General features: G+C 34.0%; 1 protein-coding gene across 1 annotated transcript; it reads right to left on the bottom strand.

Moving 5' to 3' along the window:
* Positions 1–1,224: 1,224 nt before the first annotated feature.
* Positions 1,225–2,674, bottom strand: LOC138362178 (uncharacterized). The gene is made up of 5 exons (XM_069321010.1): positions 2,398–2,674; positions 2,080–2,172; positions 1,772–1,889; positions 1,531–1,659; positions 1,225–1,348 (listed from the first exon to the last, which is right to left on the bottom strand). The coding sequence occupies exons 2-5, from the start codon at positions 2,170–2,172 to the stop codon at positions 1,227–1,229; spliced, it is 462 nt and encodes a 153-aa protein (XP_069177111.1). The 5' UTR covers positions 2,398–2,674; the 3' UTR covers positions 1,225–1,226.
* Positions 2,675–16,745: the final 14,071 nt, after the last annotated feature.

Here is a 16,745-nt window from a genome sequence, read left to right as displayed (position 1 = left end):
GAATTAAGCAACACTTACCATACTCTTTTTATATTCACTGTTAACTTTTAGCTCATGTGACAGACTTTCCACCTGCTCAACAGTTTCAAGTGGGGATGGAAGAATGTCTTCCAGGATTGGTATATCTCCATGTGTTTTTGACATATGGGTTTCCGTCATTTTGACAATATTCAGGATATCCCCTGATAAAAATGTCAATTTTGATAATTCCTTCATTATGTATTCCATTTTTTCTGTTACTGCAAAAAAAAAAAAGGCTTACTAGAACAAGCATTTAGTGTTGCACATATATGATATATGTATTGATCCTTAGTGGATCCTATTTTAGTGACAGACACATTGGTGTCAGGTCACTGTCAAATGGGCTACTGTCATGTAGCCTTCAATTATGTAACCTCTCCCATTCTATGATAGGGGTGACACAGGGCAGCATCCTTAGACCCCCTCCTATTTGTTATATACATCAATGATCTGCTTTATGTCTCTAACATGATTAAACCTGTATTGTTTGATGATACTACCATCATCTACTTAGTTGCTTTACAAGAATGTAAAATTTCAAGTCTGTACTCTCCCTCAATGTATTTTCTTGTATGTATAACAAAAAATAATCAACACATAATAAATCGGTACTTACTAGATTTTTCGAAAGGAGAGCTTTCAGTTCTGTCTTGTCTTGGAGTTTGAGGGGAAGGTTTTGTACTCGGCCTGTAGATAGACTTGTTGGTCCCACAAGATTCTGTCAGGGGTGGAAGCGTATTAGCATTGTATAGAAAATATTTACAAAATAGTTTTAAATACATAAAACTACAAATAGAAATTATTGAATTATTACATTAGCTTATAGCTTTTATGAATGCATTAAAAAATTTTGTTTCACACAATGGAGCGACACCATTTAAAGTGTTTCCATCACCCTGAAGGCTGGTAAAAATATATTACATTAAAATCATACACAAGTACGTTACTATCTGTGTATGTAAATGTTTCTCCAGTTACTTAAAGCTTACCAGTTCTGTCTTGTCTAGGAGTTTGAGGGGAAGGTATTTTACTGGGCCTGCAGATAGACTTGCTGGTCCCACATGATTCTGTCAGGGGTGGAAGCGTATTAGCATTGTATAGAAAATATTTACAAAATAGTTTTAAATACAAAATAGTTCTGTCCAGTTCTGTCTTGTTCTGTTAAAAAGAAAACCATCATTCAAAAAGAAATAAAATGTTTTCAATTAAATTAAATTACCTGATTCCTGTATCATATTATTTTGATGTTCATCTAGAGTCAGCTTACACTCGGCAGTCTTTCGGGGCATGGAAACAGTTACTTTTCTTGGTGGTGAATCTTCACTGTCTGAAACAAAAACGTTTAATGCATTCAGAAAAACTATTAACATATATCTATATATATATTTTAATATATTACCTAGCAAAATATATTACCTAGTAAATAAGATTATTTGTTCCATTAAGCCAATCATGTTTCATTTTTTTAACAATTATTTTGAATAACTCTAAACATTCATTCCTACATACCTCTATCCACATCATTTGGTATTCTTCTGTATTTTACTGCCCTATGGTGATAACTTGTGTCTGTGTCACTTTCCATATTTGACGTTTCTTCTGCCTTTTTAAGGTGTTTTAGGGCAAGTTCCCAAGTACCTATAATAAAAATTAGAGTATATATAATTCATTATTACGAAACTTTGTATAACATCAAAACATTGAGAAATTTTTGATTTAACCATATGAATCAATGCTTGTATTTAATTACTATCAATGGAATAAATCTTGCTGATGTTGAAACGTCTCCATTTCGATGGGTCTGGTATTTCTCCTCTTTTGGCTTTCGATGATTGGTTTTCACGTGGCCAATAGCCCACGTTTGATCCCTGGAAAGGGGACATATATTTGTAAATATATGTATATGTAAATGTATGTCTCATAAATCGAGGCCCCACTGTATTTCATATATTATATACATATATATCTCTAAATCTATCAACATATATCATATACACATATTTTAAATACTAATGTTTTAATTTTGCAAATAAACAATATATATATATATTGACTTACATCAGATGCACTAAACATCCATTTGATATGGATGATTGACAATTCTCCTTCTTCATCTTCCACAACGATGTATTTATTTTCAGATTCAGCCATCTACAAATTTAAACTGATTAGGGACATTTTCTGCAGCACATTATCAGTGTCTAAGAAAATAAGCAGTCACTAATTTTATATAGTACTAAACAACAATGTTAACCTTAATTCTAATATGTTATGATGGTGAACAATACTTTTTACTAAAGTTAAAAATTTTGCAATGTAAGCAAAGAGTATTCCTACAGCTTGCACAAGAATCAAAAACAATCACAAGAAACTTACTAGTCATAAATCATGTAGTATTGACAAGAAGATATAAGTACTTTCTGTTTTCTTGATTAACATTCCTCTGGTTGATGTGTTAATCCTATACACTTTTTTTAAAAAGTCCTTACGTGGATTAACATTGAAGGCCCCAAATATTCTTGAATCACAAGGACTAGTAAATATTGGGCTTTGAAAAGGATATACCCTAACAATGAAGTAATTTTCTTCACTTCTTCGGCTGTGTACAGTCCTTAACACTTCACAGCAATTATATCCAGGTAACGAATATACATTGTTAGGAAATTTATGAGAAATTTTATTATCTGGAGATGTTTTATAAATCATGGTATTTTCAGCCTCCTTTATTCTTTTTGTAATTTGGACAATTGGATTTTTACTTGATCTGACCATCTTTTTCAGCTGATGCAAATAATTTTCAAATGGAAAAGCTGAACAACTGTCAAGAGTACCATGTTCCTCAGCATCTGCTGTTAGGTGAATCAAACTGTGAACATTGTAGACTAGAAAATCTTTCCCATACAGATCACCACACCTTGATACAAAATTCAGCAAAAGGTCATGAGCATATTTGCCGTATTTTAAGGACATACATGTGGGCGAAACAAGAAAACTTATACCAACACTGAGAGTAAGGAAATGATCATACATCTCTTGGGGTAGAATACCTTTCAATACAAGCTTTCCTGTGTAGAGAAGAAACTGTCTGTATTCAGTTGCCTTCCATCTGTCAATTTCTTCCAAACCTCGTGGTTTACGTGCAAAAATATTGGGCACAAAATCTTTTATGCTCACCAATCTAGCACTAATTTCAGAAATCTGGCGGCTACATAATTTAAATGTGTTTTTCCGTATCCAGGTGACAAGAAGTCGCTTCATAACACCAAGGCACACCTGGTGCATATAGTCAATGGGAAACGCTGCAATTAAGTCTATGTTCAAGTCACAGAATGGTGATTTACCATGATGATGTTGCGAGTTAGATTGATTACGGAAGCGTGTGTCTGTTCTAATGGTTAAATTTGTTACTTCTGGATATGTCATTTTCCCCATCCAAGTACCTTTCTGTTCACATTTGTCACAGCCATAATAACCTGAAAACAGTTTTATGGACTTCACCATAGCCTTAGCAGGTGCATCACAAATTACACATTGTAATTTTATGTTGATAGTTCTGTTACCATACTGAATCCCATGCAACAAAAGGTCATCCATATCAGATATAAAATCATATAAGAAATTTAAATCACTTGGCTTAGAACGTCCATACATGAGGACAACTGGAAAGACTTTCAAAGGTGTAATATTCATTACTGCACAGAGAACTGGCCACAAAGCATCATTTTTGCTTCTAAATATAGGAAGGCCATCAATGTTACATGACAATAATAATTGTCTCAGTCCTTTTATAGTTGCTTTTGGATATCTACTTATGTTTTTTAACAGTTCCTCTTTTAACCCAAAGTAGACATATTTCATTCCAGATTTTTGCTGAGTTTCTATGTACCTTTCAGAACTGATTAGTGTCCGAGCTGTTTTTGGTAAGTAGTCAATTCCCATTTGCCTCAAAATTTTTAATAATTCATCAACAGCATTGTGTGTAACACCATTCTTGTTTACCCACTGAATTAATAAATTCTGTGGGTAAACAAGTGAATGATGATTATCATGGTCATCATTCTCCTCCTCACTTTGAGAATTAGATAATACATCATGAATATCAGTAAGATTCATGTGTAAATCATCAATTTCAGAGCCTAATCCATACTCTTGATTTGACTCAGCTTCAAAAGAACTAATGTCATTGTCTGACGACTCAATCTCTGAACTTGATGCTGCCTCAGTAAGATTAATGGGTTCACTAGTGTGTACAGCTGTATTTGGATGCATTTTGTGTATACGTTTTAGCCTTCTTGATACTTGCATCCATCTGTTGTTGTATTGGAGTCGCTTTTTTCGCTTATACTCGTACATTCTGTTAAAGAGTGTCAAATTTCTACATTAGACTACCATATTACCTATATTATTGTTAATAATGTATTGACAGATGCAATATGTATTAAAATTCTAAAAATAAGTCATTCATTATATACAATGTGTGATAATTAAAGCTGGTGCATATAACATCCTTGTCAGGCACATGCAAAAGTGAACACTTCCAGAATTGGAGACATGCAGAAATGTAACATATGGAAATAGAGGCATGCCAAAACAAAGACATGCATAAATTCAAATTCTTATCGAAATAATTTCTAGTGATTATTATATAAATTATTCCATCAGTACTAGATCAAATATTCAATACCATCCTCCCATTGGAAAGAGTAATCATGTCCTGTTGGACATTAATTATATGTTGAGATATAATCTAAAAGAAAATAGGGACATTGAAATTGTTGTTAAACTCTATTTCAATAAAGGACACTATAGGGAACCTATAACCCTGTATTACAAGTGTAAGTGATAATTTTGGAAAATTTAATTAAAGCTAATTGTGTAGGACACCTGGAGATATGGTGCCCATATCTAAAGAATCACATCAACTGGTAAAGGTATAGACTTGCCAATAAGTGGCTCCCAGGTTAGAGCTGATGGCTGTGCATGAATGGCTAATGGCTGTTAGTTATGGAGCTAGGTTAGACTATGTATGTTTAAATCTCTGATTTAAACAGAGCCAGTGTTCAGTCAAATAACTGAATTTATCAAATCTTATCCTTGTATAATATACAAGCTGATGTGAGATCCCTGTCTACAGGTGGACTGGAACTATTATCCAGTAGGCAGTCTACTGTATTTTATCAAACCGTTATTAGTATAATAGATCTCGTAATAATTTTGCAAAAATAATGGCATTTACTATTTTTAAAAGATTATTAGCAAATTTACAGAAATGGTGCATTCGGAAGACAAAACCAATTTTTCACTTTTGACAATTGAGCACCTGCTACATCCAGATTCTAGGGAGGAAAGGAAGGACGATCTTACTGGATCCCATAGCCTCTCCGAGGCACAAACCAGGCTTTTACATAACCCCCCCCCCCCTGCACCCGAGCTTTTTAAAATAGTAAATGCCACTATTTTTGCAAAATTATTACGAGATCTATTATTCTAATAAGAGTTTGATAAAATACAAACCCTGGGGCCATAGAACGGCTATTTAATCCCCTTGAACGGACCTGTGCATGGGCCACTGAGGCATCGAAAAAAAACAGACCGGCTTGGGAAAAAAGCAAAATTGCCGGTCTATGGCCCAGCTGATGGCTGTGCATGAATGGCTAATGGCTGTTAGTTATGGAGCTAGGTTAGACTATGTATGTTTAAATCTCTGATTTAAACAGAGCCAGTGTTCAGTCAAATAACTGAATTTATCAAATCTTATCCTTGTATAATATACAAGCTGATGTGAGATCCCTGTCTACAGGTGGACTGGAACTATTATCCAGTAGGCAGTCTACTGTATTTTATCAAACCGTTATTAGTATAATAGATCTCGTAATAATTTTGCAAAAATAATGGCATTTACTATTTTTAAAAGATTATTAGCAAATTTACAGAAATGGTGCATTCGGAAGACAAAACCAATTTTTCACTTTTGACAATTGAGCACCTGCTACATCCAGATTCTAGGGAGGAAAGGAAGGACGATCTTACTGGATCCCATAGCCTCTCCGAGGCACAAACCAGGCTTTTACATAACCACCCCCCCCCCCCCTGCACCCGAGCTTTTTAAAATAGTAAATGCCACTATTTTTGCAAAATTATTACGAGATCTATTATTCTAATAAGAGTTTGATAAAATACAAACCCTGGGGCCATAGAACGGCTATTTAATCCCCTTGAACGGACCTGTGCATGGGCCACTGAGGCATCGAAAAAAAACAGACCGGCTTGGGAAAAAAGCAAAATTGCCGGTCTATGGCCCAGCTGATGGCTGTGCATGAATGGTTAATGGCTAATGGCTGTTAGTTATGGAGCTAGGTTAGACTATGTATGTTTAAATCTCTGATTTAAACAGAGCCAGTGTTCAGTCAAATAACTGAATTTATCAAATCTTATCCTTGTATAATATACAAGCTGATGTGAGATCCCTGTCTACAGGTGGACTGGAACTATTATCCAGTAGGCAGTCTACTGTATTTTATCAAACCGTTATTAGTATAATAGATCTCGTAATAATTTTGCAAAAATAATGGCATTTACTATTTTTAAAAGATTATTAGCAAATTTACACAAATGGTGCATTCGGAAGACAAAACCAATTTTTCACTTTTGACAATTGAGCACCTGCTACATCCAGATTCTAGGGAGGAAAGGAAGGACGATCTTACTGGATCCCATAGCCTCTCCGAGGCACAAACCTGGCTTTTACATAACCCCCCCCCCCCCTGCACCCGAGCTTTTTAAAATAGTAAATGCCACTATTTTTGCAAAATTATTACGAGATCTATTATTCTAATAAGAGTTTGATAAAATACAAACCCTGGGGCCATAGAACGGCTATTTAATCCCCTTGAACGGACCTGTGCATGGGCCACTGAGGCATCGAAAAAAAACAGACCGGCTTGGGAAAAAAGCAAAATTGCCGGTCTATGGCCCAGCTGATGGCTGTGCATGAATGGCTAATGGCTGTTAGTTATGGAGCTAGGTTAGACTATGTATGTTTAAATCTCTGATTTAAACAGAGCCAGTGTTCAGTCAAATAACTGAATTTATCAAATCTTATCCTTGTATAATATACAAGCTGATGTGAGATCCCTGTCTACAGGTGGACTGGAACTATTATCCAGTAGGCAGTCTACTGTATTTTATCAAACCGTTATTAGTATAATAGATCTCGTAATAATTTTGCAAAAATAATGGCATTTACTATTTTTAAAAGATTATTAGCAAATTTACACAAATGGTGCATTCGGAAGACAAAACCAATTTTTCACTTTTGACAATTGAGCACCTGCTACATCCAGATTCTAGGGAGGAAAGGAAGGACGATCTTACTGGATCCCATAGCCTCTCCGAGGCACAAACCAGGCTTTTACATAACCCCCCCCCCCCCCCTGCACCCGAGCTTTTTAAAATAGTAAATGCCACTATTTTTGCAAAATTATTACGAGATCTATTATTCTAATAAGAGTTTGATGAAATACAAACCCTGGGGCCATAGAACGGCTATTTAATCCCCTTGAACGGACCTGTGCATGGGCCACTGAGGCATCGAAAAAAAACAGACCGGCTTGGGAAAAAAGCAAAATTGCCGGTCTATGGCCCAGCTGATGGCTGTGCATGAATGGTTAATGGCTAATGGCTGTTAGTTATGGAGCTAGGTTAGACTATGTATGTTTAAATCTCTGATTTAAACAGAGCCAGTGTTCAGTCAAATAACTGAATTTATCAAATCTTATCCTTGTATAATATACAAGCTGATGTGAGATCCCTGTCTACAGGTGGACTGGAACTATTATCCAGTAGGCAGTCTACTGTATTTTATCAAACCGTTATTAGTATAATAGATCTCGTAATAATTTTGCAAAAATAATGGCATTTACTATTTTTAAAAGATTATTAGCAAATTTACAGAAATGGTGCATTCGGAAGACAAAACCAATTTTTCACTTTTGACAATTGAGCACCTGCTACATCCAGATTCTAGGGAGGAAAGGAAGGACGATCTTACTGGATCCCATAGCCTCTCCGAGGCACAAACCAGGCTTTTACATAACCCCCCCCCCCTGCACCCGAGCTTTTTAAAATAGTAAATGCCACTATTTTTGCAAAATTATTACGAGATCTATTATTCTAATAAGAGTTTGATAAAATACAAACCCTGGGGCCATAGAACGGCTATTTAATCCCCTTGAACGGACCTGTGCATGGGCCACTGAGGCATCGAAAAAAAACTGACCGGCTTGGGATAAAAAGCAAAATAGCCGGTCTATGGCCCGGCTGATGGCTGTGCATGGATGGCTAATGGCTGTTAGTTATGGAGCTAGGTTAGACTATGTATGTTTAAATCTCTGATTTAAACAGAGCCGGCTAATGGCTGTTTGTTATGGAGCTAGGTTAGACTATAGGCTAGGCTAGGTTAGAGCCAGTGTTCAGTCAAATAACTGAATTTATCAAATCTTATCCTTGTATAATATACAAGCTGATGTGAGATCCCTGTCTACAGGTGGACTGGAACTTCTATCAACTAATCCATACATCAAACCTGTCCCTTACAGCCCACAATCTATCATTAGGAAAACCATGTGAGAAATCTTTAAGGAATTCTGATAAAGAAAGAGATCTAGGAGTGATTCTAAATAGAAAACTATCACCTGAGGACCACATAAAGAACATTGTGTGAGGAGCCTATGCCATGCATTCCAAGTTCAACAGCATGTTGTGGGGTGCCGATATTGTGTGCCATCACATGTAAACCAATCAAGCCCACAAATACGTCAACATGGACCAGCATTACACCGTCTAACATACTCTGTCAGATGTAACAACTAAATTTGTGAATTCAAGACCTAATCTATTGCATAACACAGTGTTAGTACGAGAAAAACATTACTTACATTCGAAGCCGTGTTTTAAAATGGCGCGGACCTTGGTCTACTGACGCTCCACACTGTGTGTTCGTTTGCGTATGATGAACGTGTGACAATTTACTACAACAATTATTTAATTATTCTTATTCTTTATTTTACTATTTTTAGGGTACATGAAATTTCCAAATTATTTGCACACAATAATATAATTGCATTGTCATAACCTTTATATATTACGGAAAATACGATGACATGAACGAAGTCAAAGTGAAGTTGAAGTCAAAGTCATTCGCCGAACGTATTAGTCATTTTTTTTCTCCCAAACGATAAGGGATAACAAATCCACAGAGCATATAAGTCTAGAGTAAAGTCAATTTTATTCAGGAAAGTACATACATAGTTGATTTACAAACATAATGTTGGATTTATAGATAGAGCTAGTGCATACAATACCTAAAGCCAATATAGTAGGCATATAGCATTTCAGGCAACCGGGCAGTATATATGGACCCCTTACTCAAATCTCTGAATATGTTAGATATTAAGTCCCTGCACATACTCTCATGTGTATTTTATATATATAAAACGCTGCACTGTAATGTCAATCCTGACCTTAAAAGCTTCGTAGAAGGTTGTAACAGATCCCATGAGCACCACACCAGAAACAAATACCTATTTGATATTCCAAGAGTACGACTTAGTCAAACTAGAAATGCTTTACAAATCAAGAGACCTCGAATGTGGAATGACCTTCCCAATTATGTTAAAAACTGTACCTCTCCCAACCAGTTTAAGATAAATAAAGATAAATTTATAAGTTAAGAAAAATTCCACAAATCAACAACCCTGTTACTGACCCTGTATTTACCCAAGTCTTTCCTAAATCTAAACTTATCCAATTTATACCCATTGTTTCGTGTTCTATCTTGTGTTGACAATTTTAATACCCTATTAATATCCCCTTTGTTATATCTATTCAGGAAATTGTGGTTGATCTCGAACCCATTGATAATGTGACGACTTATACAGAATTTTGTAACTATATCATCAAGATTGTAACCAGCTTAGCTAAATGTAGTGTGGGGTTCAGTCCCTAAGCCCATATATGTGCCTCTCTAACCATTTAGGTTACAGGGCAAAAACATAAAAACAAAGGTAACTGCAGAAGGCCTATTGGCCCATACCAGGCAGCTCCTATCTATAACAGATAAACACTAAGTACTACCTAATTAACTCAATGTAACCTACCAACCTAACCCCCAAAATGTCAATCCATATCTTTTATTTTAAACAATGCTGTTTTGTTGACCAAATTGTATTTTTACTCTTTTTCTGTCATGTTTCTCCCACCCCTGTTTTTTCCCTTTTTTCTTATTTTTTCTCAACATAATTCATACTTTAATTATGCGGATCAGGACATCACCTGATCAAACACATCAAACATCGTTTGACCACCATCAAACACACACATTTCGTGTGTGTTTGACGCTCACTGATATGTACCAGCGTTGTTTTATATATGGTGCTATTCTATCTTACGCTTTGTTGCTCTTTTTTACCTACGGGCTCATAGAACATTCTATTGCGAAAACATTGGCACAAAAATGAATGACGTACATACAATAATAATGTCAGGACAGTGATATAATTATAAACTTTCAAAGCACTGTATCGCCCATGTGTCGTCTTGTCACCAATACTGGGTAACAGTTCCGCCACTTCCCACACTCTTGCGGGTGGGCAGCGACCATTATTCTACGTTTATATTCATATCACCGTGTTGGGAATTTCATTGCGAGTACATTGATACCAAAATTAACGCTGTAGGACAAGTGTGGAAGTGATAACAATCCCAAGAGTAAAAACATTTTGTTGCTCTTGGGCACTCACGGCGAGTCATCTACGTAGGTATTTATTGGGTGCTGGTATTCATATAACTTTTGGTGACCGTTTTTGCTGATTTTCTTCTAGAGAATGTTATTGCGAACACGTTGGTACCAAAATGAAATACATAGCTCGAGAACTAAGGTCAGGAGAGTAAAAAGAGTATACACATTTTTGTTTTGACGCTTAATTAAGGTTATTGTGAGTACTCATCGCCTGCCTAGAAACTGGAACTAGTAATTCCATCTATCATACATATCATACAAGAGGAGCCACACATCTATGGATCATCCAATAAAATCAGCAGACTTCTAGATGTTACTACTGCTCGGCTTAGACTCGGTTACAAGTATCTCTGGGAATTCTCATTATCTGCTGATGTAGACCTGACCAAATGTAAACTGTGTCAACAAAATTATTCGCACACCCTCCGTCACTATGTGATGGAGTGCGAAAAGATACATGAATTTAGAGACAATTCTATAACCAATGTTCCAGCGATGTGTCAATATTTCATTCAAAATGATCTGCTACCAGAAATTTTAGCCAAATATCCCCAGTTTGCTAACTGTAGATAACAACTAAGTGATTGTAACCTATCCACCGCTGCCCACTGGATGGGGGACGGTGTGCAGGACAAACATATAAATTTTGATACTAGCTCTCCACATATGTCAGTTGCTTAATTTAGAACCTGTACTTGAGGTCGATCTCGAACCCATTGTTGATGTGATGACTTATATTGAATTTTGTAACTAGCTCATCAAGATTGTAACTTGCTTAGCTAAATGAATTGTGGGGTTCAGTCCCTGAGCCCATTATGTGCCTCTGTAACCCTTTCCACAACCGCCCACAAGATGGGTATGGGGTGCATAATGGGGTGGGGTGTCTTGGCCAAACGTGCCACATCAAAACCACAAGTTGACATTGAATGTGAATTAACAATGAGACAAGTAAGATTTATACTAATACATTTATACTAACTCTGTTGAGCGTTGACCATTTATACATCAAATCTGTTGATGTGAGCACTTTAGTTTAGTCTGCCGTTTAAAGAAAAAAAGAGCATATCAATGGTATATCACAGAAAACGAATTTATCATAAACTCATGTATTTGTCTTATCATATTGAACTGCATTCATATTTTTAATATATAACAATATGAATATACAAATTTCTGTAAATCCCCTACCTTGTTGGAATCTGTGGAAATGAATGAGCAAATGTGCTGGCTGAAGGCGCTGAAGGAAACCACATTGGTTTCATTTTGGATACAAATGTCCATGGAAATTCAAAATGGAAACTAATTATATAGTTGAACCTGCAGAGACGAGTTTAAGAATCTGTGTTGAGAGTGATGGACACAGCCTTCACAATTATACTTCAGAGAATGTAAACATCTAAGAGTCATTAGAAATATGTGTAGAATAATAAACCCTACATTGTTTGAGTTAGGGAAAACACCATTTGTGATATATAGATACTATAGCTGTTCCTAAAGATTCACCCTTTTTTGCACCAGCAAGATAACATATAAGATTTTAAGAGTTGACGAATGTTAATATTCTTGTTTGATAAACTGTGAACTTGAGACATAGTTAATAAGAACATATTAACACAACAAAATGTTTTCAGAATCCTTAACACCACTTTCAAACAACTTATATAATTTATATAAATTATTTTAGAGAATAATACATAAATTATATATTTAAACATGATATAGTGTTTAGTGGAATGTATAAGGAGTCAAATTGTGTTAAAAAGAGCAATTTTTAGAAAATTTGGAAAAATACTTTTTTCTGTTCAAATTATAACTAAATGGATTATAAAGGTTTCACTCAGCCAATATATATCATTCACAATTTATTAATGAATTTTACAAAAAAACACCATAAATTTTATATTTAAACATGTAAAAACTATTTGTTTTACATTTGGAAGAAAATAATTGTAGAAAAACAATTTATAATTAAACCTTTGTGTTTGGATTTTTTGAGTAAAAGTTTCTCAAAGGCTTTCCTGCACCATTCTCAATGCAAATCATTCCCACACCTATGGCAAGAGATAGGCGAACGTTGTGTAGATGATTTGTGTTTGCTGGGTAATCCGGCTGAAACGTCGATATATGCAATAAAAACCGAACTTCTCCCCTTTTCAATATCTTACTCAGTATTTTAACGAGAAACAAATAGATGATTGAAAATGAAGTATTTAAGGTTATTATCTAATCAATTATGTGTTTGCATCATTTTTATCGTATATATATATGAATTAATACCCATGGACGGAAAATTCACAAAAACGTGGAAAACGGCAAAATATTGCCTAATTCGATGATATTTTGCCTAAATCACATGAAGGAAAAGGAGATGATAAACGTCAAAATATTGCTATATTCGATGATTTTTCGAACGAAACAAAATGCAAGAAAACTTGCCTAAAATGCAATATTATGCGAAATTCTGAGATTTGAGGGCCAAATCACATATCGTAATACTACATGAAATAGTATCGAAATATTGGTAAAAATGAATATATTTACGTAATATCAAACTACATGAAAAACGTGAAAAAAGTCACTATATAACCATATTTGAGGATTTTAACTTCAAATCATAGAGCGAGTTTTCGTATTATTTAGTTCCAAGAAAAGACATATGACAATGTTGTTTCCAATACAAATGATAAAAAACAATGTGTTTTCATTAGAATTAACTATAATGTTCTTGATTTTCCGTTTATATTAACGAGGGAAGATGTACACGTAAAACCGCTCTAATCCGGCTGAAACGTCGATATATGCAATAAAAACCGAACTTCTCCCCTTTTCAATATCTTACTCAGTATTTTAACGAGAAACAAATAGATGATTGAAAATGAAGTATTTAAGATTATTATCTAATCAATTATGTGTTTGCATCATTTTTATCGTATATATATGAATTAAAACCCGTGGACTGAAAATTCACAATAACGTGGAAAACGGCATAATATTTCCTAATTCGATGATATTTTATTTAAATCACATGAAGGAAAAGGAGATGATAAACGTTAAAATATTGCTAAATTCGATGATTTTTCGTACGAAGCAAAATGCAAGAAAACTTGCTTAAAATGCAATATTATGCGAAATTCTGAGATTTGAAGGCCAAATCACATATCGTGATACTACATGAAATAGTATCGAAATATTGGTAAAAAGGAATATATTTACGTAATATCAAACTACATGAAAAACGTGAAAAAAGTCACTATATAACCATATTTGAGGATTTTACCTTCAAATCATAGAGCGAGGTTTCGTATTATTTAGATCCAAGAAAAGACATATGACAATGTTGTTTCCAATACAAATGATATAAAACAATGTGTTTTCATTAGAATTAACTATAATGTTCTTGATTTTCCGTTTATATTAACGATGGAAGATTTACACGTAAAACCGCTCTAATCCGGCTGAAACGTCGATATATGCAATAAAAACCGAACTTCTCCCCTTTTCAATATCTTACTCAGTATTTTAACGAGAAACAAATAGATGATTGAAAATGAAGTATTTAAGGTTATTATCTAATCAATTATGTGTTTGCATCATTTTTATCGTATATATATATGAATTAATACCCATGGACGGAAAATTCACAAAAACGTGGAAAACGGCAAAATATTGCCTAATTCGATGATATTTTGCTTAAATCACATGAAGGAAAAGGAGATGATAAACGTTAAAATATTGCTAAATTCGATGATTTTTCGTACGAAGCAAAATGCAAGAAAACTTGCTTAAAATGCAATATTATGCGAAATTCTGAGATTTGAAGGCCAAATCACATATCGTGATACTACATGAAATAGTATCGAAATATTGGTAAAAATGAATATATTTACGTAATATCAAACTACATGAAAAATGTGAAAAAAGTCACTATATAACCATATTTGAGGATTTTAACTTCAAATCATAGAGCGAGTTTTCGTATTATTTAGTTCCAAGAAAAGACATATGACAATGTTGTTTCCAATACAAATGATAAAAAACAATGTGTTTTCATTAGAATTAACTATAATGTTCTTGATTTTCCGTTTATATTAACGAGGGAAGATGTACACGTAAAACCGCTCTAATCCGGCTGAAACGTCGATATATGCAATAAAAACCGAACTTCTCCCCTTTTCAATATCTTACTCAGTATTTTAACGAGAAACAAATAGATGATTGAAAATGAAGTATTTAAGGTTATTATCTAATCAATTGTGTGTTTGCATCATTTTTATCGTATATATATGAATTAAAACCCATGGATTGAAAATTCAAAAAACGTGGAAAACGGCATAATATTGCCTAATTCGATGATATTTTGTTTAAATCACATGAAGGAAAAGGAGATGATAAACGTCAAAATATTGCTATATTCGATGATTTTTCGTACGAAACAAAATGCAAGAAAACTTGCCTAAAATGCAATATTATGCGAAATTCTGAGATTTGAAGGCCAAATCACATATCGTAATACTACATGAAATAGTATCGAAATATTGGTAAAAATGAATACATTTACGTAATATCAAACTACATGAAAAACGTGAAAAAAGTCACTATATAACCATATTTGAGGATTTTAACTTCAAATCATAGAGCGAGTTTTCGTATTATTTAGTTCCAAGAAAAGACATATGACAATGTTGTTTCCAATACAAATGATAAAAAACAATGTGTTTTCATTAGAATTAACTATAATGTTCTTGATTTTCCGTTTATATTAACGAGGGAAGATGTACACGTAAAACCGCTCTAATCCGGCTGAAACGTCGATATATGCAATAAAAACCGAACTTCTCCCCTTTTCAATATCTTACTCAGTATTTTAACGAGAAACAAATAGATGATTGAAAATGAAGTATTTAAGGTTATTATCTAATCAATTATGTGTTTGCATCATTTTTATCGTATATATATGAATTAATACCCATGGACGGAAAATTCACAAAAACGTGGAAAACGGCAAAATATTGCCTAATTCGATGATATTTTGCTTAAATCACATGAAGGAAAATGAGATGATAAACGTTAAAATATTGCTAAATTCGATGATTTTTCGTACGAAGCAAAATGCAAGAAAACTTGCTTAAAATGCAATATTATGCGAAATTCTGAAATTTGAAGGCCAAATCACATATCGTGATACTACATGAAATAGTATCGAAATATTGGTAAAAATGAATATATTTACGTAATATCAAACTACATGAAAAATGTGAAAAAAGTCACTATATAACCATATTTGAGGATTTTAACTTCAAATCATAGAGCGAGTTTTCGTATTATTTAGTTCCAAGAAAAGACATATGACAATGTTGTTTCCAATACAAATGATAAAAAACAATGTGTTTTCATTAGAATTAACTATAATGTTCTTGATTTTCCGTTTATATTAACGAGGGAAGATGTACACGTAAAACCGCTCTAATCCGACTGAAACGTCGATATATGCAATAAAAACCGAACTTCTCCCCTTTTCAATATCTTACTCAGTATTTTAACGAGAAACAAATAGATGATTGAAAATGAAGTATTTAAGGGTATTATCTAATCAATTGTGTGTTTGCATCATTTTTGTCGTATATATATGAATTAAAACCCATGGACTGAAAATTCACAAAAACGTGGAAAACGGCATAATATTGCCTAATTCGATGATATTTTGTTTAAATCACATGAAGGAAAAGGAGATGATAAACGTCAAAATATTGCTATATTCGATGATTTTTCGTACGAAACAAAATGCAAGAAAACTTGCCTAAAATGCAATATTATGCGAAATTCTGAGATTTGAGGGCCAAATCACATATCGTAATACTACATGAAATAGTATCGAAATATTGGTAAAAATGAATATATTTACGTAATATCAAACTACATGAAAAAC

The sequence above is a fragment of the Procambarus clarkii genome, unplaced genomic scaffold, assembly GCF_040958095.1.
Source record: "Procambarus clarkii isolate CNS0578487 unplaced genomic scaffold, FALCON_Pclarkii_2.0 HiC_scaffold_1409, whole genome shotgun sequence".
NCBI classification, from domain to species: Eukaryota; Metazoa; Arthropoda; class Malacostraca; order Decapoda; family Cambaridae; genus Procambarus; species Procambarus clarkii.
The sequence above is the reverse complement of the archived record's forward strand: the minus strand, read 5'-3'. Positions and strand labels throughout refer to the sequence as shown.